Here is a 23847-nt window from a genome sequence, read left to right on the forward strand (position 1 = left end):
GGAGATTTTTGCACTCTCTGATTCTACAAAAAAGACGTGAGCTTGTCATGCTACAGAGATTTCATAACTCACTCAAGAATTGCTTATCCAAGCTGAAATAGTCATAGGGTTGTATATAGTAACTTATCACAAGCAACATCACTTCCTTTTTTTCATGTTAAAAATGCTGCCTTAATTCTTTACTGGTAACAAGGACTGCAAGACATTTTTCCTGTCTTTCAACAAAGGTGATACTCGGTTCATTGGAATTTGAATTGAAACTGAAATGATTTGCTATCATGAAGATTATGAAGGAACTTAAGCGAATATATGTTTCAATAATTGCATACATTGGAATTTGAATTGAGAACTTTCTTCAATTACCTTTTTATGCACCAAAAAAAGCTGAAAAGCCCTTGCAGGAAAAACATGAGCGATGTTTTAGCTTCATGTTTTAAGTATTCTTGTATCCTAATAGACTACTCCAACTTTGAATTTAATCAATGCTTCACATGCTTCCTGCTATAGAAAACATAAAATTCAGGCAAAGCACTTGCTTCAAGAGAGTAAACACGGGGCAGAAAGTTGTAGAATGAAGAAATGTAGGGCTGCTGTACCACAAAATCTTCATATTGTCATCATAATTTATTGGAATAACGACATATAATTTATTGAGAATTATGTTATGATAACAAACCTGGATTTGAATGAGATACAAAATAGTTTGAATTTCTGCCTCCAATTGTTTCTTCATCTCAATGGTGGATATGTAACAAATCTAAATCTTTCGTACAAAGTTATGATAACATAACAGAGTGCCATTGTTGTTGTCTCCTTGATGATCATCTGGCAAGTTAAAATAAGACACAAGATAAAAATTACTTTGTCAATGCAAAAAGCTATGGATAAAACGACAAACCTTGAATGAAACGGAGATGATTATCTGACTCCATGCATTGAATGCAATTAATTCAAATCGATTCTTCCTCCTTTGAATTGAAGACAATTTTTCATCGATTTGAACTTTAGGGATGTGAGCAATCTTTGAGCAATACTTCCCTTTACTTCTCCTCTAATGTTTTTTTATCAATGGACATCTGTCAATTTTTAATTGCAAAAGTGAGAGTGGCGGGCTTGTGAGGGATTTGAGCTTTGGGCAATCAAAAATCCTCAAAGTTTGAAGAGAAGTAAGATTTCTCAGGCATGCAACTGATTCGAGCTCTGGGCATTCTGAAATATGCAATTCCTCAAAGGTGTAGTGGCTTCCAAAACCTGGAATTGATTTGATCTTTGGGCATTTCTCAATACTGAAGCTTTTAAGTGATACCAGGCTTCCTAAGTCTAGAATTGAGTTGAGATTTGAATTCAGAATTATCAATCTCTCAAGAGAGGTGAATGTGCCCAACTCTGAAATAGATTTCAACAGTGCCTAATTAGAAATGATCAAATCTTCAAGAGAAAGGGACATTCGTTGGTCCTCCAATAGAATCAACCCAGGATCTTCAAATCCACCTATCCAAAAACTTTTAAGAGAGTTGAGTTTGTGCAATCCCCATCTAATTAGTGCCTTACCCATTTCAACATCGATCATGATACGGAGATGGATTATGCTAGTTGGAATGCCTTCTTCTATCGGCAATGACACCGAACTTCTTATTATCTTTAAGTCTTGAAGACTAGTAAGATTCTGTATGCCAAACGAATCAAGATTTTGAAGACCAGCTAAATACATACTTTTAAGACGCGAACTATTGTGAAATGCCTCTTTTATTGACTTCAGCCTTGGACAATTCCAAATATTGAGGTGTTCAAGTGTTTTATGTACACACCAGCTTCTTGGTGACAATGTTGTGAGATTTATACAGTTTGCAATGTCTAGTTGTTTGAGTGTATTAGGCAACAATCCTTGTGTTGATAGGTGCATAAAAGATTCACAACTTTCAATAATTAAATACTCAAGAACAGTAGAATTGATACCCTCCAAATGTTGTAATTTCTTACACCTTAATATCTCAAGCCATTTTAGTGACCAAGGTAGAGCGTTTCTAGCAATGAATAATAAAGAATCACACTGACAAATTATCAATCTTTCTATGTTGTTTTGCTTCAATCTTTTCAGTAAAAATTTTAAAGTATCGCAATTTGTAATCTCTAGATCAGTCAAATTAGGAAGAAAGATCATTTAGAAATGAAATGCTACAACTTCTTATACTTAACCTTTAATAGAGGTGAGGCTATGACTCCATTTTATTGGCTTCTCAACACAACTAAAATTTTGACTTAACCAATTTTTATACTCTGAATTTGCAATATTTGGAAAAGATTTAGATATAAAGGACATGATCTCATCAGTAGAACTACTAGTAGACATCACTTCCTTACACTCATTAATCCTGAAAATGGTGAGCTTTGGAAAACTTGAGAATGAAACCATCCACTTTGCACACTTCTTAATGACAAGTTCTTCCAGTCAAGGAAGATGATCATGCAATTCCATAGTAAGTTCAGGACATTCAATAATTGAGAGCTTACAAAGTTTAGGAAATCTCTCAACATTTTCATTTTCCCCTTTTGTGTCCCAATAATGACATTTTTGTAAATCCTGAAAACAAAGAATCTCCAATGAATTGAAAGGTCTTCGCATGTCTATTCTTTCCAGTTTTGGCATCCTTATGATTTTTAACTCTTTAAGTGAGTTCAATAGGCTTTGTGAAGGCAATCTTATCCAATTTTCACAATTTTCTAAACTAAGGACTATTAATTTAGAGAGTGATGACAAGGTGCTTAACCAAGATGGAAATTCTGAACCACCATAGAATCTAATTGTTACTTTTTCGAGATTACTATAAGGTTTCAACATCTCAAGAACATCTTTTTTGTCTCTTTCTTCTCATGAGCCATCAAATTGAGACCCCCACTCTAATAACAACACTTTCAAATCTTTCTTGTTGTTTAATATTAGGCCACCTATTTGCTTTACATTTTTCACATTCTCTAATTTTGAAATGCAAAGCTCACCTTTAAGAAAATTTAAGTTCTTCAAATCTTCTAAATTGGAACTTGATTATTTGCCTACTATAAAATTAGATAACATTTGAAGAATTTTCAATTCCTTTATTCCAGATGGCATTTCTTTCAATGAATTTTGACCACTTATATCAAGATGATATAGGTTGGTCAAATATCTTAAGTTAGAAGGTAACTTCATAAGATAAGAAAATTCTTCTAATAACAAAGTTTGCAAGTTTAGTAAAGAGCAAGTTGATTTAGGCAAACATTTGATCATAGTGTAAGAAAAATTTAGATATCTTAGATGCATTAAATCTTCAATTGAATTAGGTAAATGAGTGATGTGGTACCATTGAAAGGATAATACTCTCAACTTCTTTAATTATGGCAACAAATAAAACATAACCTTAGCGCTTATAAATTTTGTATTGTAATGGAAAGACCCTATGAATAGCGGCAAGAAAGTTCTTAGACTCCTAAGTTTTTCCAAGCCTGTAAATCTCTTTTCTCTCTCTATTTGACAAGGAATATAAAAATAATGGCAAATCCTTTCAATATGTTTTGGTAGCTTGAAAATGGCTTGCTCAGAACTTAAATTGAATTCTGTAAATATAGATTCAGCTAGATTATGGACAAGGTCATGCATTACATATGTGGAATCATAATTATTTGATTTTTGAAAAAGCGACCTTGAACATAAGTCACGAAAATATTGACCTGTCTCATCCAGATGCTCATCAGTTGATTGAATGACACCTTCAGCCATCCACAAAAGTATAAGTTCCTCCTCCTTAAATTCGTAGTTTTTTGGAAAAATTGCATAATATGCGAAACATCTATTTAAATGAGAAGGGAGATAAAGATAACTTTAATACTGGGAGAATATCGATTTCTTTAGATGAATTCCATATTTTGTTGTCTAGTATTTTTTCCCAAGTATCAATAGACTTAAGAGTGTAGAAAACCCCCGAGGGTTTTTGCTGCCAGAGGCACGCCACTACACCTTTCAACAACCTTTTCATAAATTGTCTCTTTAAATTGATCTGTATAAGCAGCCGTACCAGTTGCAAGTGCGTGCTCCTGAAAGTTTCAAAAGCACGGAAACGCACAGTAGTGTGCGTTTCAACGAATCCGAAACGTTTCGGTTTCCGAAACGGCCCGAAACTGGTACGAAACGTTTCGGGGCCGTTTCGGTAATTTCAAATAAAAGGGAAACGCGTTTCTTAACCTAAAGAGTTTCCTATACATACCAGGATTCTGAAAGTGCATCCTAAACGGATTCTAAAAAGATTTTCAAAATAAATAACAAAAATTCTGGGCGTCTTCTCTTTTTGCTGTCAATCTCCTTTGCCGTCAATCTGCTGGATGTTTTCTTCTTCTGCTGGGGGTCTTCTTCTCTTCTTTGCTGTCCAGGCGTCTTCTTCTTCTCTGAAACACTGGCTGGAAGAAACAATCTCTGTGAAAAAAGTAAGAGTTTTTTTTCCCTTCTATTCTGCTGCGTCTTCCAGATTTTGTTAGCTTTCGAAGATTTGTTTGTTTCCCAACACTTTTTTTTATTAATCTAATAAAACATATATTAAATTATTATATATACTAGTCTGCCTTTTGCTCAAAGTAAATTATAATCCATTAGCCTTTGCCGTCAATGCATGCTTTCTTCCAGATGTGTCAACCTCAACCTTGGAATTCTAATTTATTATAAAATATATTTTAAAACATTAAATTATTTGCTCTATTCCCCCTAATATATATATATATATATATATATATATATATATATATATATATATATATCAATGTAATTTGATTAATTTTTGCAATATATATATATATCATGAATATAATTTGTAATTATAATTCATAATTTATTTTATTAATAATTATTGAATATTTGATTTTATATAATTTAATCGAATAATTTTATAGTTTGTAATTTAGTTATTTTTGTTTAATTTGAATATTATTTATAGATAAAAGTTTTCCTATAATTAAATTGATTTATTTATGTTTCCAATTTGTGTTTTTATTTCAGTTGTGTAGTAAGCTGCCAAGAAGAATAGTCGGTGATTTATGTGATTTGGTTGATTTTTTTGATAAATTCTAGCAAATTGTTGGTGATACTGAATTTGAGTTAATCATTAATGGATTCTGCTACTGGTAAGGAAAATTCAAATTCTAAAAGTAGTAGTAGTAGTGTGGGTTCTGCAAAAAAGAATAATGATGAAGACCAAAATCCATTGTGGAAATATGTCACAAAAATTGAGAAACTTGGAGAATCAGGGGGTACATGCAAATGGGTTTGTAATTTTTGTCAGAAAGAAAGACAAGGGACTTATACTAGAGTTAAAGCTCACCTATTAAAAATTACGGGGAAAGGAATTGGTGCTTGTTCTAAAGTGAAATTTGAAGATTTAGTAGAAATGAGAAAATTAGATGATGAAGCTACCAATAAGGTTTATAATTCTCAACCTAAGGAAGTGTCATTGCCTAGTAGTACTACTAATATAAATCAATCATTGTCTTTATCCTTACCGTTACCGAGTGGGTCAAATCTTTTTTTAAAGAAGAGAAAAGTTGATGATTCTCTTATTGCTAAATCTTTTGACATACAAACTAGAGCTCAATTAGATGAGAAAATTGCTAGAATGTTTTACACTGGTGGTCTCCCTTTTAATTTTGCTAGGAATCCAAACTATATTAGTGCATTTTCATTTGCAGCTAATCATTCATTGAGTGGTTATGTGCCTCCTGGGTACAATAAATTAAGAACTACACTACTTCAGCAAGAGAAAACAAATGTGGAAAGGTTATTGGAACCTATTAAAAGCACTTGGATGGAAAAAGGGGTTAGTATTGTTAGTGATGGATGGAGTGACCCACAAAGGAGACCTTTAATTAACTTCATGGTAGTTTGTGAATCAGGCCCGATGTTTATTAAAGCTGTTAATTGTGCAGGTGAAGTTAAAGATAAATATTTCATTGCTAATTTATTGAAGGAGATAATTGATGAGGTTGGTCATCAAAAAGTAGTTCAAGTAATAACTGATAATGCTAAAAATTGTAAAGGTGCTGGGGAAATCATTGAAGGTATGTTTCCACATATTTATTGGACTCCATGTGTTGTGCATACTTTGAATCTAGCTTTGAAAAATATATGTGCAGCTAAAAATGTGGAATCTAATCAAGAGACATATGATGAATGTCATTGGATAACTGATGTTTATGGTGATGTTCTGGTAATTAAAAACTTCATAATGAACCATTCAATGCGATTGGCTATGTTTAATCGATTTAGTCCTTTGAAATTACTTTCAGTTGCAGACACTCGTTTTGCTTCTGTTGTTGTTATGCTCAAAAGATTTAAATTAATTAAGGGTGCTCTAGAATCAATGATTGTAAGTGAACAATGGGGACAATATAGAGAAGATGATCAAGGCAAAGCAAGATTTGTTCGTGATAAGGTGTTGGATGAGAATTGGTGGGCGAAGGTCAATTACATTTTTGCTTTTACTGCACCGATTTATGATATGATTCGAATGTGTGATACAAATAAGTCATGTCTTCATTTGATTTATGAGAATTGAGATTCTATGATTGAAAAAGTTAAATCAGTTATTTATGAACATGAAGGAAAGTTTTCTACCCAAGATTCTCCTTTCTATTCAGTGATCTATAGTATTCTTTATGATCGTTGGGCAAAAAGTAATACTCCACTCCATTGTCTAGCTCATTCATTGAATCCAAGGTAAATATTTAATTGAATTATATATTTCTTTCATACTTATTTGATATATTTATTTATTAAATTGGGTATTAATTTGTTAACTATTTGGTATATTTATTATTTGTGAAGGTTTTATAGTGAACAATGGCTTGAAGGAGGTGAAGGTAGAGTGCCTCCTCATATGGATGGGGAAGTATCTATTGAGAGGAACAAATGTTTTAGAAGGATCTTTTCTGAAGATGAGCGTTTTAAAGCATTGGATGAGTATGCTAACTTCTCTCTCAAAAGTGGACCGTTTGAAGATCCTGATTCAATTGGTGCTAGATTTAATACAGAACCGATGAAGTGGTGGGCATGTTTTGGTTCAAATGCTCCATTGCTTCAAAAGTTAGCATTCAGAGTACTTGGACAACCTAGTTCCTCCTCTTGTTGTGAAAGAAATTGGAGTACTTATTCTTTCATTCATTCCATTAGAAGGAATAAATTAATTCCAAAACGTGCAGAAGATTTGGTTTTTGTTCATAACAATCTTCGTTTATTGTCAAGGGTTAACTCTAAGTATTATGATGGTAAGGAGAAGATGTGGGATGTTGGTGGAGATGACTTTGGGAGTATGGAAGATGTGGGAGTTCTTCAATTAGCCAACCTGTCATTAGATGAACCAGAATTGGAGTCTGTTTTTTTCGATGAAGATGCAAATGACATAATGGATAAGGAGAATGATCAAATAGAGAAAATACAATAAATATTTTACTATTTTTTAAATTTTTTATTATATTTTATTTGATGACTTTGATATTGACCATTGGAAATTATTATTTTGATGAAATAATATTGAGTTTGTAGGTTGATTTATTTACATTGTGATAAAATATATTGATTTATATACATGTTTATTTTCCATTTTAAAAGATGAATATATAAGTGTTGATTTAATTTATACATACATGTTTCAAGAACTTGAATTTGTAATTTATTTTTGGTACAAAATTATTTTGTTATATGTTATTTTAAATTGATTGGAAAAAATCAATTGTTGTATTTTTTTAATTAAAATATAGGTTATTGTATTTTTTATAAAAATTTCATATTTATAAAAAAAACCCTATATTTTTTATATTTATACGTTTCCCCACGTTTCCGTTTCCTACTTTTTTAAGGAAATACGTTTCCACGTTTCCGTTTCCACGTTTCCACGTTTCCACGTTTCCGTTTCCGTGCTACCTAGCCTGAAACAAAGATTTACAAACTTCATTGGATAAAAGCGGTAGATGATAAGTACCATCCGAGCATCTTATTGTTTTTGCAACACTTTCATGGCGTGTTGTGACGATCATCGTGCTTCCGGTTGCACCAGCTTTGAAAGGAGACGTTAGCTTTTCCCAGTTGTTGTGTTTCACCTCCTAAACATCGTCTAATACTATCAAGAATTTTTTTCCACTCACTGCCTTTTGCAGTTCAACTTGCACTCCATTTAAATCACTTGGGATGGAGAACGCGGTGCCTTTTAATGACCCAAGGAGACTATTTGAGATAGTTAAAATATTGAAATTGATTGAAACACAGAACCAAGCTTTTTCCACAAACTTGAAGCCTTCCGGTTCCGTGTGATTGTACACCTCTTGAGCAATTGTCGTCTTGCCAATCCCTCCCATGCCAACTACGGCTATCACTCGAAAGTTGTTACCACAAGGTAGATCGCTTTTCACCATCGCAAGTAGTTTGGTTTTATCTTCAGCTCTGCCATAAACAAAATTTTCAGATTAACCATACAAAAATTGATTCACTTTGATTATGTGCACTTTAATGTTTATAGTTTGCATAATTAAAGTTTACAACATAATTTGGAGTTCATGTCAAATTAGAGTTTTGATCCATTCACTTTGATTTAATGCCATTTAGATGTGTTTCACAAGACATGAACAAATATGCTTATGCATATAAATACATGAAGTTTGTGTCAAATAGGCTAGTTGAGTTGAGTTGAGTTGGGTCATAAGAGATGACTGAGGAGGGCTGGGCTAGGTAGCCAGCTCATGTTAGAAATTGGGCTGAGCCCAAGATGCAAAACCATGCGTGAGAGATGAATGTTTTTCCCAAAGGTTCTTGGAGATTCAACGAGATAAACATCAATCAACAACATAATGCTACAAAAATTACAAATAGAAAATATAAAATAATGAAATTATTTTTGTTCGAGCCACCGAAAAAAAAAAAGTTCAGATGACAAAAGTAAAGTAACTGATCAACCTATGAAATGTTCATCTCTCTCACTCAAAGTTTCTATTTCTGAGCTTGATGCACTGCAAGCGTGACATCTGTGTAGAAGAAGGGAAGTAATGTACAACCAATGGAGCTCCAGAAGACGATGATTTTGATTTGCTTTTAAAATTTTCCTTGGAAGAAACTTTCATCCCCAGATCATCATTATTATCCGAAACTCGTGCTGACTCCGAAGAAGGCATGAAACAGCTTAAAAACACAGACAACACTGCCATTTTTTATTTCACTTTTAGTGGAGGGGATTAGAATTAGAAGCAACTCAAGCAGTTTAATTTGGTTATGGATAAAAGTTTCAGGTAACACGTTGAGCAAATTTATAAGCAGATGGTTGGTAACTCTGAAGTTTCTGCGAATGGCAAGAAAAGAGCCTCGTGGTGGGGCCGTGGCTGCTTTGAATGGGTTAGAATTATTTGCATTTAGACCATACATGATGCTGGAACATCGACGAGTTTATCAGAACTTTTGACCACCAGATGAGTTTAATAGACTACCTGACAACAACAAATATATTTCCAAATCAAACTTCAAAAACGTGTTGTTGAATTGGTAATGAAATTTCCCACTTCCCAACGAGGAAAGTGCAGTAAATTTTCAGTTTGCATGTCCCACCAATTGAGGGAAAAAAAAAACGTGTGGCTTTGATTGGGTTATAATCAGACGCGAAAAAGCAACTTGTTTGAAAATAAGAAACTACGAGGGGCGCTCCAAGAGTTTCTGGTTCTCTTTGGCGCGGAGCTGGTACAAATGAGAGCTTCCATTTGGCAAACCTTGACAGTGATTTAGACATTAAGCTGCGAAAGAATAGATTCCTTTCGGAAGTTCTGTTTCATCTTCTTGGATTTTAGCTTCTCAGTAACAAGTGCTTGCATCCATATATCCTACAAACATGAATACAAACTAACTGCCCAAAAAACTTTAAATAATTTGTCGTAGCCCAAATTGCAGAGACTGCATCAATTTTGCCATCCCTTATACTCGGATAGGACTCGACCTTATTGAGAGGCTGAAAAGTTGTGATTACTTTAACTGGGAACCCAACGGATGAGATGACCGTACTTGTAGAACATCTTTCATATTGGTTGTCAGTCTTCCATTTTCTGAAAGTACCATAATATAAATACAATAAGTTTCAAGCCTTAATTATCACCTTTAATTCGAAAGCGAGGTAGCTAGACCGAGTTAAATGAAACATTTTGCACGCGGCTACTCTGCTTTGACCCTGTGATTCATTCATGAATTGATTAGTTTCTGTGTCAATTAATTGCAGATCGCTCATAATCTAGTAATTTCTCCTGTTGCAATTGCAAGTTTCCATGTGATATAGCTGGTAAAGGTGTTATTTTATTAATTGAAGGCCTGTAAGTAGTTACATCGTTTCTTCTGCGTATAAATTTTGTTTGAGCAACAACAGAACACTTGTATTCTCTTTTAGTACAAAGGAACTAATTAAAAATATTATAATAATAATAACAATAACAAGAACAGTGCAAAAGTGGGAGAAATTACAGAACGACTATGTTTACAGAAGCCAGTGGGACTACGTATATATCAGGCTTCAGCGTGGAAGAATATTAGTACTTGTGGTAGATTACTCCATCAATTTTGGCTTAATTTATCACTTCTCTGTGAGCAAATGCGCTACTATACCAGCTCGCATGATTTGGCTTCTTTTATCCCACAAATTTATCTGCTTCAAAAGTTGGGTTGATATTCTGCATAATTACAAGCGAGACACGTAAGAATTAACAGGGAAGTAAGAAACTACAATAGGAGCGCCAGATGATTTTTTCGATGATTTGCTTTTGGGCTTAGAAGCTTTCACAGCATCATTATCAGCTACTCGAGATGATGAGGATGGAATGAAACAATTGAAGACAACAGAAAACAAAGCCATGATACTTAATTAATGTCTTCAACTGAAAATAAAACGAGCTTGATCTAACTTATGGAAAAGACCGGGCTGCTTATAAGTAAGAAGATAGCAAATATAAAATTGATTGATGAGAAGGCCAGGCATCAGAGAGTTGTTATTTATAGTGTGAAGAGAAATGGACATGGAATTGGATGGATGAACTTGTCGAGCAAGCCAAGAATTTTAAGCTGACTTACGAAAAGGACAGTAGATTAATAAATATCCAGGTATCTTCCGGAACACGTAATTGTGGGGCTGCTATGACCAGGCCCCATGTGGCGCCTTTGTCTGGCGATCATCTCCGACACCCGAGGACAGTGACGTGAGTCCGTACCCCTCACGGCTCCACTTAACAGAGTTTTATGCCAAATTACTATGCCCTTCTTTGCCTACTCATCCATAAAATTGAATTATTAAGCTTTTTTACACTGTTCTGTTTTTGTAAAAGCATGCATGTTGGATTTTGTAAATGGATAATTACAAGAGAATTACAAATGAATATGAGCGCAATTAGCGAAGAGAAATTGGTTACTTTTCTCTAATAGCGCTGAAAAATTGAACTCAAGATAAAATATTTTAAAATGATCATGCGGGGACCGGTCAAATAATTACTTTATTTTCACTACTAATATCAACTCTTTCCTTTGACATTAAAATGTGAATATATTATTTTAATATTTTAATTTTTTAATTTACCTAATACCTCATTTAACATTTTTATATATTATTTTATATCAAAATGGTTTTATATATTTTTAATATTTTATTTAAAACTTTCATACATTATTTAATATTAAAATATTCTTATATTTTTCTAACATTTCATTTAATTTCTTATATTTATCTAATTATTTATTTAACATTCTCGTATATTATCTTGTAACAAAATATCTCTAGATATTCTTAGTATTTTATTTGAAATTTTTATACATTATTTAATATGCCCTTATATTAAAATTAAATTTTAATATAAATTAATTAATTTAGTATAATATAAATTTTAATATTTATTTTTTAAGATTAAATATATATTCCCATAAGTAACATGTGTTTAATACGTGTGCTGTAGAACAAAATACGAACGACTTTTTTAAAAATCGGCAGAGTCCGTGTCAGTCCTCTTTAATGCGCTATAATTTTCACATCGACGGTTGGAATTCTTTTGAAAAACATCAACGGCTCAGAATCAGGTTTGAATGTTTTAACCAATAAAGTTGCGACACCCGGAGGACTACTTTGCCATTTCATGCTCAAATTTGAAAAATCTAGAAAAAAAAAGTTGTTTATTCGTTTGATGACGAATGAGAAAACGCCACGTATTCTGATTTTAAACAAGGTTCAATGTAATGAAACGAAGGCTTTTTCCTTTTATTTTCCTTTTTCCATGGCCTTCTGAGAGAGAGTTTTACTCCGAAATTTTGTATTCCTAAAGTTGTGAAACAATTGGTGAACTGTTTACAATGACGGCTAAGGCGATGACTTCAGACATTAAATTATCTAATTAGAGCATATCTACTTAGTTTATACTGAATTATTTAATTAATACATTAAATTAATAATTTAAATTTAAAAGTTTTTTAGCCATTTATCTGAAAATGGTAAAATAGTTAATTAAATTAAAAAATATTTTAATCATTTATCAAATATAAGGTAAAACGGTTATTTAAACCTTATATCAAGAGAAAGTATTTAAGTTAATGATTGAAGGGTGAGATTTTTAATTTTAAAAATTCATATTAATATATAATTTATGCATGAATTTAAGTTTATGTTCATACATGAATTACTAATATCATTCTGTATTGACGAAGTAATTATTTCAACCATTAACAGTTAATGGATAAGATGAGAGGTCTCTACTCTTAATTTTTTTCTTGAAGAATAATTTTCATTTAAGAATCAAGTTAATCATTGGTAACAAATACATTAATTATATGATTAATAATTTGTAAACCATAATTAATGTACACAAAACTCTAATAAAAAGTAATATTTCCTAAATAAAATCTGATTTTAATTATACTGACCTTTTCCTTTGGCTTCACCGTCACCTTCCATAGAGAGAGACGGAGAAGGAGAGAGAATAATCGCACAAAGCATGCGACTTGATACAAATCTGGAAGGGGCCACATTGGCTTTGCAATTTTGGTTTTAAATTGCGTCTGACTCATTCAGTCAGTCAGTCAGTAAGTTCTCTCCAATCTCCCCCATGGGAATCCCACCAACCTTGACAAATAATTTTTCTCTTTTATATTTCCCATTAATTCATATTTTATTTATTTATTATTTTATGGTAATTATTTCAATCCCAATTAATTATCTAAAAACGCATGTTAATAGTAGTTTTAGCTATTTAATTATATTTTGAACAACACAATCTCATTTGCACAGAACAAAATTTTTGATTAAGTATTATTTTATTTTTAATTTAAAATTATTTAATTATATGATAATATATTATTTATATATTTAAATTATATTAAAATATATATATATATATATATATATATATATATATATATAAAATTTTATTGATTTAAAAAAATTTGTTCAACTTAATCTAATATATGAATATTTCATTTTAATGTCTATAAATTAAACTGATTAAGAGGTGTCATGAGAATTTCCAAACGTAAATTTTCCCTAACTTGTTTAGCACGAGTTTTGACTAATTGGAGCAGCTCCAATTCATCATATATAGATTTCTTGATTCTATAATAAATATGTTAGAATTTGCATTAAACGTAAATGGGTAATTAATTAAAAATATTTGAAATTGATTACTATGACAGAGTTTATATATATATATATATATATATATATATATGATCAAAAGATTATAACTGGACGAAATCATCTATTTTTATAAAATTTCTTTGACCTGTCAAAAGTCACATACATCTCACAAATAGAGCATTTTATCTCACATGCCAACTTTTTGCTGTCAAATTTGACTTTTTTTTTTAATTTGTCATAAAAAATATGAAAAATGTTCATAAATCATTTATGATGTAGAGATTTACATGAGTCTGTATTGAAAATAGTGAGGAGAAACCATAAAAGTAATGATCTTGCAGTTCTAATAATTTTTTTTCTTTTGCAAAAATGAATGAAATGATCTTGCTTTTGCTGAGTTTTGTGAATGATTTTATGATTGAATGTGGTTAAAATCAATTAACAGTGAAGTTGGGAATGAAAACAATTAACAGTGAACTTGTATAATTAATCTCATTTTTGTTTAGGATTCATCCTGTATTCACACTAAATTGCTAGAGACTTAGAGCATCCTCCATGAATTAGGCTCTCCAGCGATGGACCTAACTATGTTAAAAAAAAAATAATGTGTATAACTTTATTTTTACATTTATTTTGTATTATTGTTGTGGATATCAAAGTATATTATCAAATCCTCGATAATATTATTCACAACAATGAATTGGGTGGTGAATGTCCTCATAAATAATATATGATTATAAAAATAATTTTTAAATTTTGAAAACACTAAAACTATAATTTTCTTTTTTTAATAGGGCTACCCTACTTTGGCAACAGCCGTCGCAAGCCCTTTGTCTACGGTCTATCAGGCTCATAAAATGTATAGTGAAAGGTAGTATGTTGGAAGCAATTGATTTGAAAATAGCCCCCCCATGGTGGCTTAGGTGGTAAAGAGTGTGAATCCAAACTGGAGAGTTTAGATTTAAGTCCTCGGTGGCATGGTTCTGCTCAGATTCTTCATTATATAAGAAAAAATTCAATTGAAAATAGTACAGACATGAAAGTCTATGAATTGAAATGAAAGAGTAATATAAATGGGTTAAAAAAGATAAAACTATGTGTATACATTTTTAATATATACTTTAAGTATGCAGATGATATGTCATCACATAAATAGATGATTTTAGATTAAAGATAGAGTAATATCTAATCATATGATGATACATCCTCTATGTGTTTAAATTGTATAATAAAAGTGTGCACATATAATATTACTAAAAAAAATAAATTGAAAATAGTAGACACATGAAAGTCGATAAATTGAAAATGAAAAAGTAATATAAACAGGTAGAGCTGGATTCAAAGAAGACTCAGTTCAACATCAGTTCATCTGATTCAACTTTAAATTCAAAAAATTCAGATCAAATTTAACGAGTGGATACTGTCTAAATGGGTATAGTTAGATTTGAATTAGCTTAGTGCGAACAAGACTCAAGTTCAAAATCAGTTCGTTTGATTTAAATTCAAATCAAATTATTTCTTGCATTCAAATGGAGTACTCCAACTATGAATTCAATCAACAGTCCACTTGCTTCGTGCTCTAGAAAACATAATATTGAAAAATGAAAACAAGAAGAAAATACAGAACATGAATAAGTTTACTCTAAATCAGGGTTTTAATCTATCAACTTGTATCTCACTGAAAAAATTGCAAAATTAATCATAAAATTCAGTGACAGTAAATTTTTTAAAGAATAAAAAATTAAAAGGTATTTTATTGAATTTTTTTTTTTAAAAATACCACAATATATGCTTAAATGACCTGACCAAAGTGCCACTGTGCAGTCTCTACTTGATAATCATCTGACGTATAAAAATAGAGTAACATTATCTTCCAAGTATAAGTTCGTTTGGCATGCAGGCCTTCTCTGAGAAGCTGCTTTCCTGCAACATTTACCTTCTCGGCAACTGATTCAATTTTGTATAAATTAAATAAGACCAATCAGCCCTAATCCACAATATTTATGCATAAATTATAAAATATTGCCTTAAAACTTTAGAATTATAAGAATACTTGAAACGTTTTGCAATCCAAAAATTTGAACTTTAAGCTGAAATCCTTTCGTCTGCTGGTCTTGAAGTCTTGAACTCCCTTCAAGGACCAACCATAGAATCGTTTGAAAGAGAAAGAGTAGAAAACCGGAGAACAAAAAACGCAGAACAAGCCACACAAAATAACAAGCACAAAAAAAACTCACTCAAATTTCAGTCCACGCATATAGCATGATACATATGTGCACGTCAAAACAAGACGTGAACACAAATGTTCATTGTTTGCCAAATTCTAACAGCCTACATTTACTGCTCTGTTGCCACAGCCCTCTCTGAAAAAGGTTCAAGAACAGGATAGCTTTTCGTCTCCAGAAGTTCAAGAGATGTGACATTGGAGATTTTCGCACCCTCTGATTCTGCAGTAAAGACGTGAGCTTTCATCTTACAGAGGTCTCATAACTCCTCAAGAACTGCTTCTTACATAAAAGATTAATTCTTAATGGAATTTAAGCGAACATATGTTTCAATAATTGCAAATTTTGGATTTCTTCAATTACATTTTTATGCTAAAAAATCCTTTGAGATTAAAACTCCGAATTTTTGAATCCACTTATTGAAAGTCTTTGAGAGAGGTGAGTTTGTGCAACCCCATCTAATTAGTGTCTTACACTACAAAAAAATAGTCTTTAGCAACGGAAATAGCAAGAGGATGGATATCTGGCTGTGATAAATACTATTTTAATGATTTTAACAATTAATTATTTATTCCCTCATTGAAATAAAATAAAATTACTTTTACCAATGGACTTATAAATTTCTCACTAAAAAACTAACAAACCTATTATTATTGGTAGGGTTGGATTCAAACTGAGTTAATTCAATCTTATAAATTGATTCAATTCGATTTGATTATATTTGAATTTGTTTAACTCAAATTCAAATTGAGCTCAAACCCCAAGCTCGTTTTAAAAAATCAAGCTGAACTCAAACTAAAAGGAGTTTAACTTGGTTCAACTCATCAGTCAGAAGATGGCTTGATTCTGTTCAAATTTTGTTGATGACTCGATTCAAGTTATGTCAAGTAATTCTCAAAACAATATTGTTTTATTCATGATTGGAAAAAAAAATGTCGTTTTTTAATGAACTACAAAGTAAAGCCATGAATTTAAATCATAGATTCGAGCCATGAACTCAAGTCGAACATGAACTGAACCTTTTTTATTTGAGTTAAACTCGGTCTATTTTAATTTTGGCTTCATGATCTAGAGCCAAACTCAAATCATATTATTTTGCTTTATAAACGAACTTGAACTAAGAGATGTTCAGGTTTGGCTTGGATCATACCTTATGTTATTGGTTTATGCTTCAAAACGATATCATTTGATACTACTCCGAACATCATCTATTTTGATTTAAAATTAAAAAAAATAAAAATAAAGTGTGAATACAAAAACAAAATGTCATTTTCAAGGTCCGTAACATTTCTCCAATCGACTATCCAGTTTCCACTTTCCAGCTCCAATCCAGTCTCTCCCAACCGAAAGCATTATATTGAAAGAATCGGAAATCATGATTCTTTCCTGAAATCATTCCCTGCAATCCTCAGATTTCCTTTCAAGATGTTGATTGTGAAGAATATTTGCAATGACTAGTTTACAATCCAAAAGATAATTATTTCTCGTTATCCACCATATTTCCTTATTATTATTATTTTTTAAACCTTTGTAATGAGTATAGTCTGTATGTTCATATTCTTGTATATATATTGTACTATTCTCATGGAAACAGATACAAAGAAAAATATATATATATCATTCTTCTCATATTTTTTTAATAGTATTAGAGCAGTGTTAAACTATTTCGACAAGGAAACTGTTTAATCGTAGCTGCAAAGAATTATGGCATCCACGAGCAAGGTCGGAAAAGCTCCCCATGATCAATTGAGCAATTCAGATAGGCCAAGAGATCAACTAGTCACGCATTTGCTCAAGGGAACCAACTATTCACCATGGAGAAGAGTTGTTACGAATGCACTCATATCTAGGCACAAGATGGTCTTCGTTGATGGAAGGCTTCCTAAACTAGTGAAAGGAGATCTAGATGAGGAAGACTAGATTATCTGAAATTCCATGGTGATGTCTTGGATACTTAATTCCTTGAATGAAGCATCACATGACAATGTCATATATCATGATACAACTCAAGCAATATGGACAGAATTGGAAGAAAGATTTTCTCAAAGTAGTGGTCAAAGGATTCAAGAAATTAAGAGAGAATTAAGCAATACCCGACAAAGAGACACGAGCATCTCTGCATATTATACAAAGATGAAGAATTTATGGGAGCACTTAGGCACTTTTTCTAAGCCTCACAAGGTTAAATGCAAGGGGTGCACACGCAGTGTAGTGTAGCTACAAAAGAAAACGAGGAAGAAAGGCTTATTCATTTAGGATTGAACGAGACATATGACATCATTAGATCAAACCTTCTTGGCAAGGACCCTCTACCAAGTCTTCCGAATGCCTATTCGCTTCTACATTTCACAACCAAAAAGGTGAAGATCAAGGAAAAAGGCTTAAATGTGACCACTGTCCGAAGATTGGACACGTAAAAGAAAATTGTTCTAACTTGGTGGGTTATCCACCTAATTGGCAAGGAAAGAAGAAAGAAAAGTATGTAACTAATGCAGTCGCAATAGAGGAGAAGGAGTTAGTTCACATGACCTTCTCACAAGAACGATAAATTCAACTTTTGGCTTTATTAGCAAAAGAAAATAATGCTGAGGCTGCTGTAAACTTCATTGGTAACTCTAAAACTAAATGGATTCTTGATAGTGGTGAATTCGATCATATAGTTTGTGGTGCATCATATCAATCTCATACAAAATTGGTTTTTCCTGTTAAAGTAACTCTGCCAAATGGACATAAATTTAAAGTACATTTAGTTGGGAATGCAGATATAACTAAAGCAATAACTCTAAAAGATGCTTTATGTTTGTTGGGAAGAAAACAATCAAACTAACAAGACCAAAATCAAACTTTCACTTTCTTCATTAAACTATGTAGCAACAAATTATCAACCAAAATATAATTACTCAAATAAACCAATCCATTATATCCAAAATAATGGTACACAATTTTTAGTCTACGAATGGGTGCACAATCCTCTAAATCAACAAAACATGCAATAACACAACTGCAAAAAAAAAAAAAAAAAAAAAAAAATATCATAAAGAACAAATCTGCACCATCCAAATTAAAACACCATACATGCCTAAAATACTCTTAAAATTTGAAAACAATCCAACGATAGACAAAATAGAAAAAGAAGTTTTTCTAAGAGTTGTTTAAATAGAACTGCAACACATAATCAACCATGTTTCAACATAGATAATAGGTTACTTAAAAAACAAAACGTGATCTCCACTGTTTAAAATAAAGAACAATAAGTCTTATACCAAAAACTAAAAATTAGAGCAATCCAACGGTGAAATTAAAAAACTATGAAAATTTCTTATAGACACCCACTGATGATCCAAGACAGTGGTTTTCTCTTTTTTTTCTCTCATATTTTCTGACTTTTGTGTGTTATGAATATATATATGTCTACTGAACTTTATTTTGCCCTAATTTATGAATATAGTGGGTTAGACTTTTAACATGAAACAAATTGGGTTTTCTCCATATAGAAAGAGATCCAAAAGCCCAACCATGTTTACCAAATTTTAATTGCAATTTAATCTTTGTTGGTAAACTAACAAAGGATTTGAATTGTTCGGTTTTATTTCTACCTAATAAGTGTGTGCTACAAGACCTTGCGACCAGTAAAATTGTAGGAGAAGGAATCCTCAAGGAAGGTTTTTATCATTTAAATAAGGAGACTTAAGTTAGTGTAGCAAAAACTACTCAAAAAGTTGAACTTTTCCATCGAAGATTAGGAGATATTTCTTTTTCAAAAATGCAAGCTTCTTTTGATATTTTTGTTTCAACTAAATAATTGGGGCTTTGTAATGTGTGTCACCAGGCAAAACAATGTCAAACTAAGTTTCTAATTAGTAATAACCAAGTTAAAGAAAATTTTGAACTTATTCATATTGATATATGGGTTCCATACAATACACAAACACATGATGGTTATTCTTATTTTTTTAATGCTTGTTAATGATTTTTCAAGGGCAACATGGGTATATCTCATGAAGAATAGGGCTGAAGCACCAACATTGTTTAGACAATTTGTAAAATGATCCGAACTTGGTTTGAAAAACAAGTGAAAGTCATTAGATCAGATAATACCACAAAACTAGTTCCAGGTAATTTTAGAGAATTTGTCCTCAGTGAAGGAATACTACACCAAACATCATGTTTGCACACTCCACAACAATATGAGGTAGTTGAAAGAAAACACAAACACCTCCTTGAGGTCACATGAGCCCTGAAGTTTCAATCCAATGTACCACTTTGTTATTGGGCTAAGTATATTCTAACTGCTAATTTCCTAATAAATTTGATGCCCACACTAAAACTTGAAGGGAAATCACCACATGAAGTGTTATATAATTAATAAAAAACCCTCATATGACCATCTAAGAGTTTTTGGTTGCCTTTGCTACACATATAACAAACCCAAGACGTTAGATAAATTCAAACCTAGAGGATATTGTTGTGCCTTTTTGAGGTACATCCTAGGAAACAAAGGATACAAAGTGCTTGAGATGCAAACTAAAAGGATCACTGAGTCTCAAGGTGTAGTGTTCTATGAAGGCTTGTTTCCATTTATACACAACACACAAGAAGACAATAACAAGAGCACAACTATCCTACCTCAATTCAAATTTAGTTCTAGCTTGGCAATCCTTCAAAAGAGATATTCAATTCTACACACTTGGCAACTGACATATGATTTAGTTCTAGCTTAAGGGCGGCTATTGAAAGAATTGGACATCATGATTCTTTCTTGGAATCATTCCTTGCAATCCTCATATTTCCTTTCAAGATGTTGATTGTGAAGAATATTTGCAATGGGTTGTTTACAATCCAAAAGATATTTATTTCTCCTTATCAATCATATTTCCTTATTTTGTTTTCTTCACCATTGTAATGATTATAGTTTGTATTTCCATATTCTTGTTGCCCAAAAAAAATATACATATAGAGAAGAAAGAAGAGAAATTTTCTACATACTTTATTCATCAACTAAAAGCCTTTAAATAGATTGTACAGTAAAAGTTGGTAACTAGAAAATAGACACTAAAATGAATATGGACAAGAATTTAGGAACAACTAAACCACTACTTTAAACAAACTTAAATAGCCATTAATCCACTACTTTAAACAAACCTAAATAACCACTAACCCACTACTTTAAACATGGAGAAGTGGTTTGCAAATATTTTAGGATCACTAAAACACACAAAAATAACTTTCTAAAAACTAGGACACACTATCCACTTTATTAGCACACACTACAAACTTTATCGACATCCATTACACACCTACTAGTTATTAAATTATTATCCAATAATCCCTCCATTAAACTAATGTTTATAACATTAGTTTAATTCAACATAACAAACCCTCCCTTAAATTGAAATTTCAGTTAGGACAACTTTAAGTAACTTCCTAAGTTTCTAAAATGCATCCAACTTAAAAGGCCTTTGTAAATATGTTAGCAACTTGATCTTCACTTTTGCGATAGACAATATCAATAATTTCTTTACTTTTGAGATCTCATAACAAGTGAAATCTTACATCAATATCTTTGTTTCTCCAATACAAAACAAGATTCTTTAATAGTTTTATAGCTGAGTTGTTCTTACAATATATGAGAAGAGTAATAATATGTGCAGAACTTTTTTGTACAACTTTGTGCACAAATAACAATGAGTCACCATGTGATTGAATAGTTAAAAATTAAAGATAAACCAATACCCATTTACAGGGTAACACATCATTGTTTGTGCACGTAGTTTTATTGATATGAGAATAGGTCCTTGCTTGAAATGAACCTCCTTAAGGATATTTCATAGCCAAATTACTTGAGAAGCATGTGCTGCTACAACTACAAATTTGACTTCTATGGTTGACGAATTAACTATTGGTTGTTTCTTGGAAAACCATAAAACAACTCCTAATCCTAGCATAAAAACATAACCTAAAGTGTTTTTTCCGTTAGTTGGATCTCTAGCATAGTTACTATCTGTAAAACCAAATAAATTTGATTTTTCATCTTTCTTGTAAAACAACCCATAATCATCTGTACCATGTAAATATTTGAGAATTCTTTTTGTAGCTAAAAGGCGCATTTCCTTTGGACATTCCATGTATCTATTTATGAGACTTACTACATACATGATATTAGGTCGTGTTGCAATAAGATGCATCAAGGTTTCCACAATTTGCTTGTAAAAAGTGTTGTCCACCTTTCTTCCTTCAAAATCTTTCAAAAGCTTCAGACCAAAGTCAGTTGGTGTAGAGACAAAATTACAATTCTTCATCTAAAACCTGTCTAAAGTCTCTTGAACATATTTCTTTTGGAAAATAAAAATTTGAGCATAAATGATTATACAACTAGAACAATTTGGAAATGATTTTGTTCTTAGAAAAGTGAAACTAAGGAAAAGAAAAAAATGAAAAATAATATAACATTAGATAAAAACCTTTAAGGTGTACGAATTTGTGGAGTTTCATGATTCATTTTCTAGTGTAAGTGCAACTAATGACTATGTGATTAGAAGTGATAGATCAAACCTGATGCAGAAATGCATTTGTGTGCAAAAAGCAATCATGGCATGCTAGAACTTCATTAGTCGCAAATGCATGGACATTATTTAATGATTAATGTTCACAATATTTTCTGATTTACACTGTGAACGTGGAGAACATGTGAGGAAATTTTAGGGATTTCTGGGCGTAAAAAAATCTTCATGTTTATGCACTGTAGCTTTTATGTCAAAGTTGTATTTTGTATCTTCTAATGTATTGTTTTGTTTCAATTTTTTACGGTGCTTTGATTTATTAGTAAACTTGATTTGTACCTTATAAAAATTTGAGGTGGGATAAACTGCAAGATGTCATTCCTCCAGAGATTGGTGAACTTAAAAAATTGACTCATCTGTGAGCACTTTTTCATTTTTGTAGGGTTTAAAAATATACTCTCTCCCTCACTTTTCTTTTTGTGTTGACTCATCTATCTATTTGCATTTGTGTGAATCTGGAAGTAAATTTTGAAATGCCTTCAGGCCCCTGAGCTTCAATAATTTAAGGGTGAAATTCTTAAAGAGCTTCACTGCCCGTTCAATTGGGGTTATTCCACCAGAGATGGGGACCTCACAAAACCTTAATTAGACATTTGTCATATTTTACTTTTCTTTGTTGTAGTTTTCTATTAGAATGTTTCTTGTGTATCTCACTCTTGCTCCGTGTATATAGTTATTATCTAGTCTACATTTCAGCTACTTTCAATTTATTTGCTAGCTGAAAAATATCTTTACGTTTTTAGGGATGTTTTAGCAATCATTTATGGACTCATCTGATTTGATGGAAGCTTTCCAGTATTATGCAACTTGTAGGAAAATTGATTGTTTCAAATCATTTACATCACATAGTTACAGGTTGAATCAAACTTCCATAATTATTCCTAATATGTAGCTACTTGAATTGTAAATATTTAATTGGAGGAGTTACCATACAACTAGCAAACTTGACTAATCTGGAAATTCTGCAAGTTGAACTATCTTGTGCATGCTATAGCTTAGGATACTTTTTCTTATAACTTTTATTTATCTATTCCAATGTCATGGAATCTACTTAGTTTGTCATTTGTATCTTCACATGTATTTACTGTACAACAAAATAGTTGGAGTAATACCATCAATACTTGTTAAATAAAACATTTATTCTTCCATTGGTTTGATTTTGATTGGATCTGATTCATATATTTTCTCATTCGATCTAATGTTGATTTGATTTAATTCTGACTGATTTGATTTGATCTGATTTTAATTTAATTTGATATGATACTGATTTAGTATATATTATTTTTTTCTTTTTCATAGGATTTGGATTCCTTTTCCAATTACATTGTAATATTATAAATTATACAATATTTCATCAATAATATTTATTCAATTTATAAACCAACACATAATTCTTTATGGTATTAGAATGGTTAATAT

General features: G+C 31.6%; 3 protein-coding genes across 10 annotated transcripts in view; 2 read left to right on the top strand and 1 right to left on the bottom strand.

The window, feature by feature from the left end:
• The window catches only part of LOC123218328 (pentatricopeptide repeat-containing protein At1g30610, chloroplastic-like), a 147603-nt gene that overhangs the window by 95568 nt on the left and 28188 nt on the right, over positions 1-23847 (top strand). The gene's annotated exons all lie outside the window — the stretch shown is intronic.
• The window catches only part of LOC123218322 (putative disease resistance RPP13-like protein 1), a 137898-nt gene that overhangs the window by 77824 nt on the left and 36227 nt on the right, over positions 1-23847 (bottom strand). The window contains exons 1-2 of one of the 7 annotated variants that reach the window (XR_006502667.1): positions 899-980; positions 677-825 (exon numbers count right to left, since the gene is read on the bottom strand). The exons of the other annotated variants lie outside the window; for them this stretch is intronic. The gene's annotated coding sequence lies outside the window, so the exon portion shown is untranslated. Of the gene's footprint in view, positions 1-676; positions 826-898; positions 981-23847 lie in introns of those variants that run through there. 7 annotated transcript variants of the gene reach the window in all.
• LOC123218332 lies at positions 6542-7504 on the top strand. The gene is made up of 2 exons (XM_044639750.1): positions 6542-6733; positions 6842-7504. The coding sequence occupies exons 1-2, from the start codon at positions 6579-6581 to the stop codon at positions 7455-7457; spliced, it is 771 nt and encodes a 256-aa protein (XP_044495685.1). The 5' UTR covers positions 6542-6578; the 3' UTR covers positions 7458-7504.

The sequence above is a fragment of the Mangifera indica genome, chromosome 6, assembly GCF_011075055.1.
Source record: "Mangifera indica cultivar Alphonso chromosome 6, CATAS_Mindica_2.1, whole genome shotgun sequence".
NCBI lineage: Eukaryota > Viridiplantae > Streptophyta > Magnoliopsida > Sapindales > Anacardiaceae > Mangifera > Mangifera indica.

What these genes read in the sequence shown, in the direction of transcription:
- LOC123218332 (XM_044639750.1), top strand. Translation starts at nt 6,579, where the DNA reads ATGATTGAAAAAGTTAAATCAGTTATTTATGAACATGAAGGAAAGTTT. An exon ending in GCTCATTCATTGAATCCAAG is followed by an intron (nt 6,734 to 6,841) that starts GTAAATATTTAA and finishes TTATTTGTGAAG; the next exon opens with GTTTTATAGTGAACAATGGC.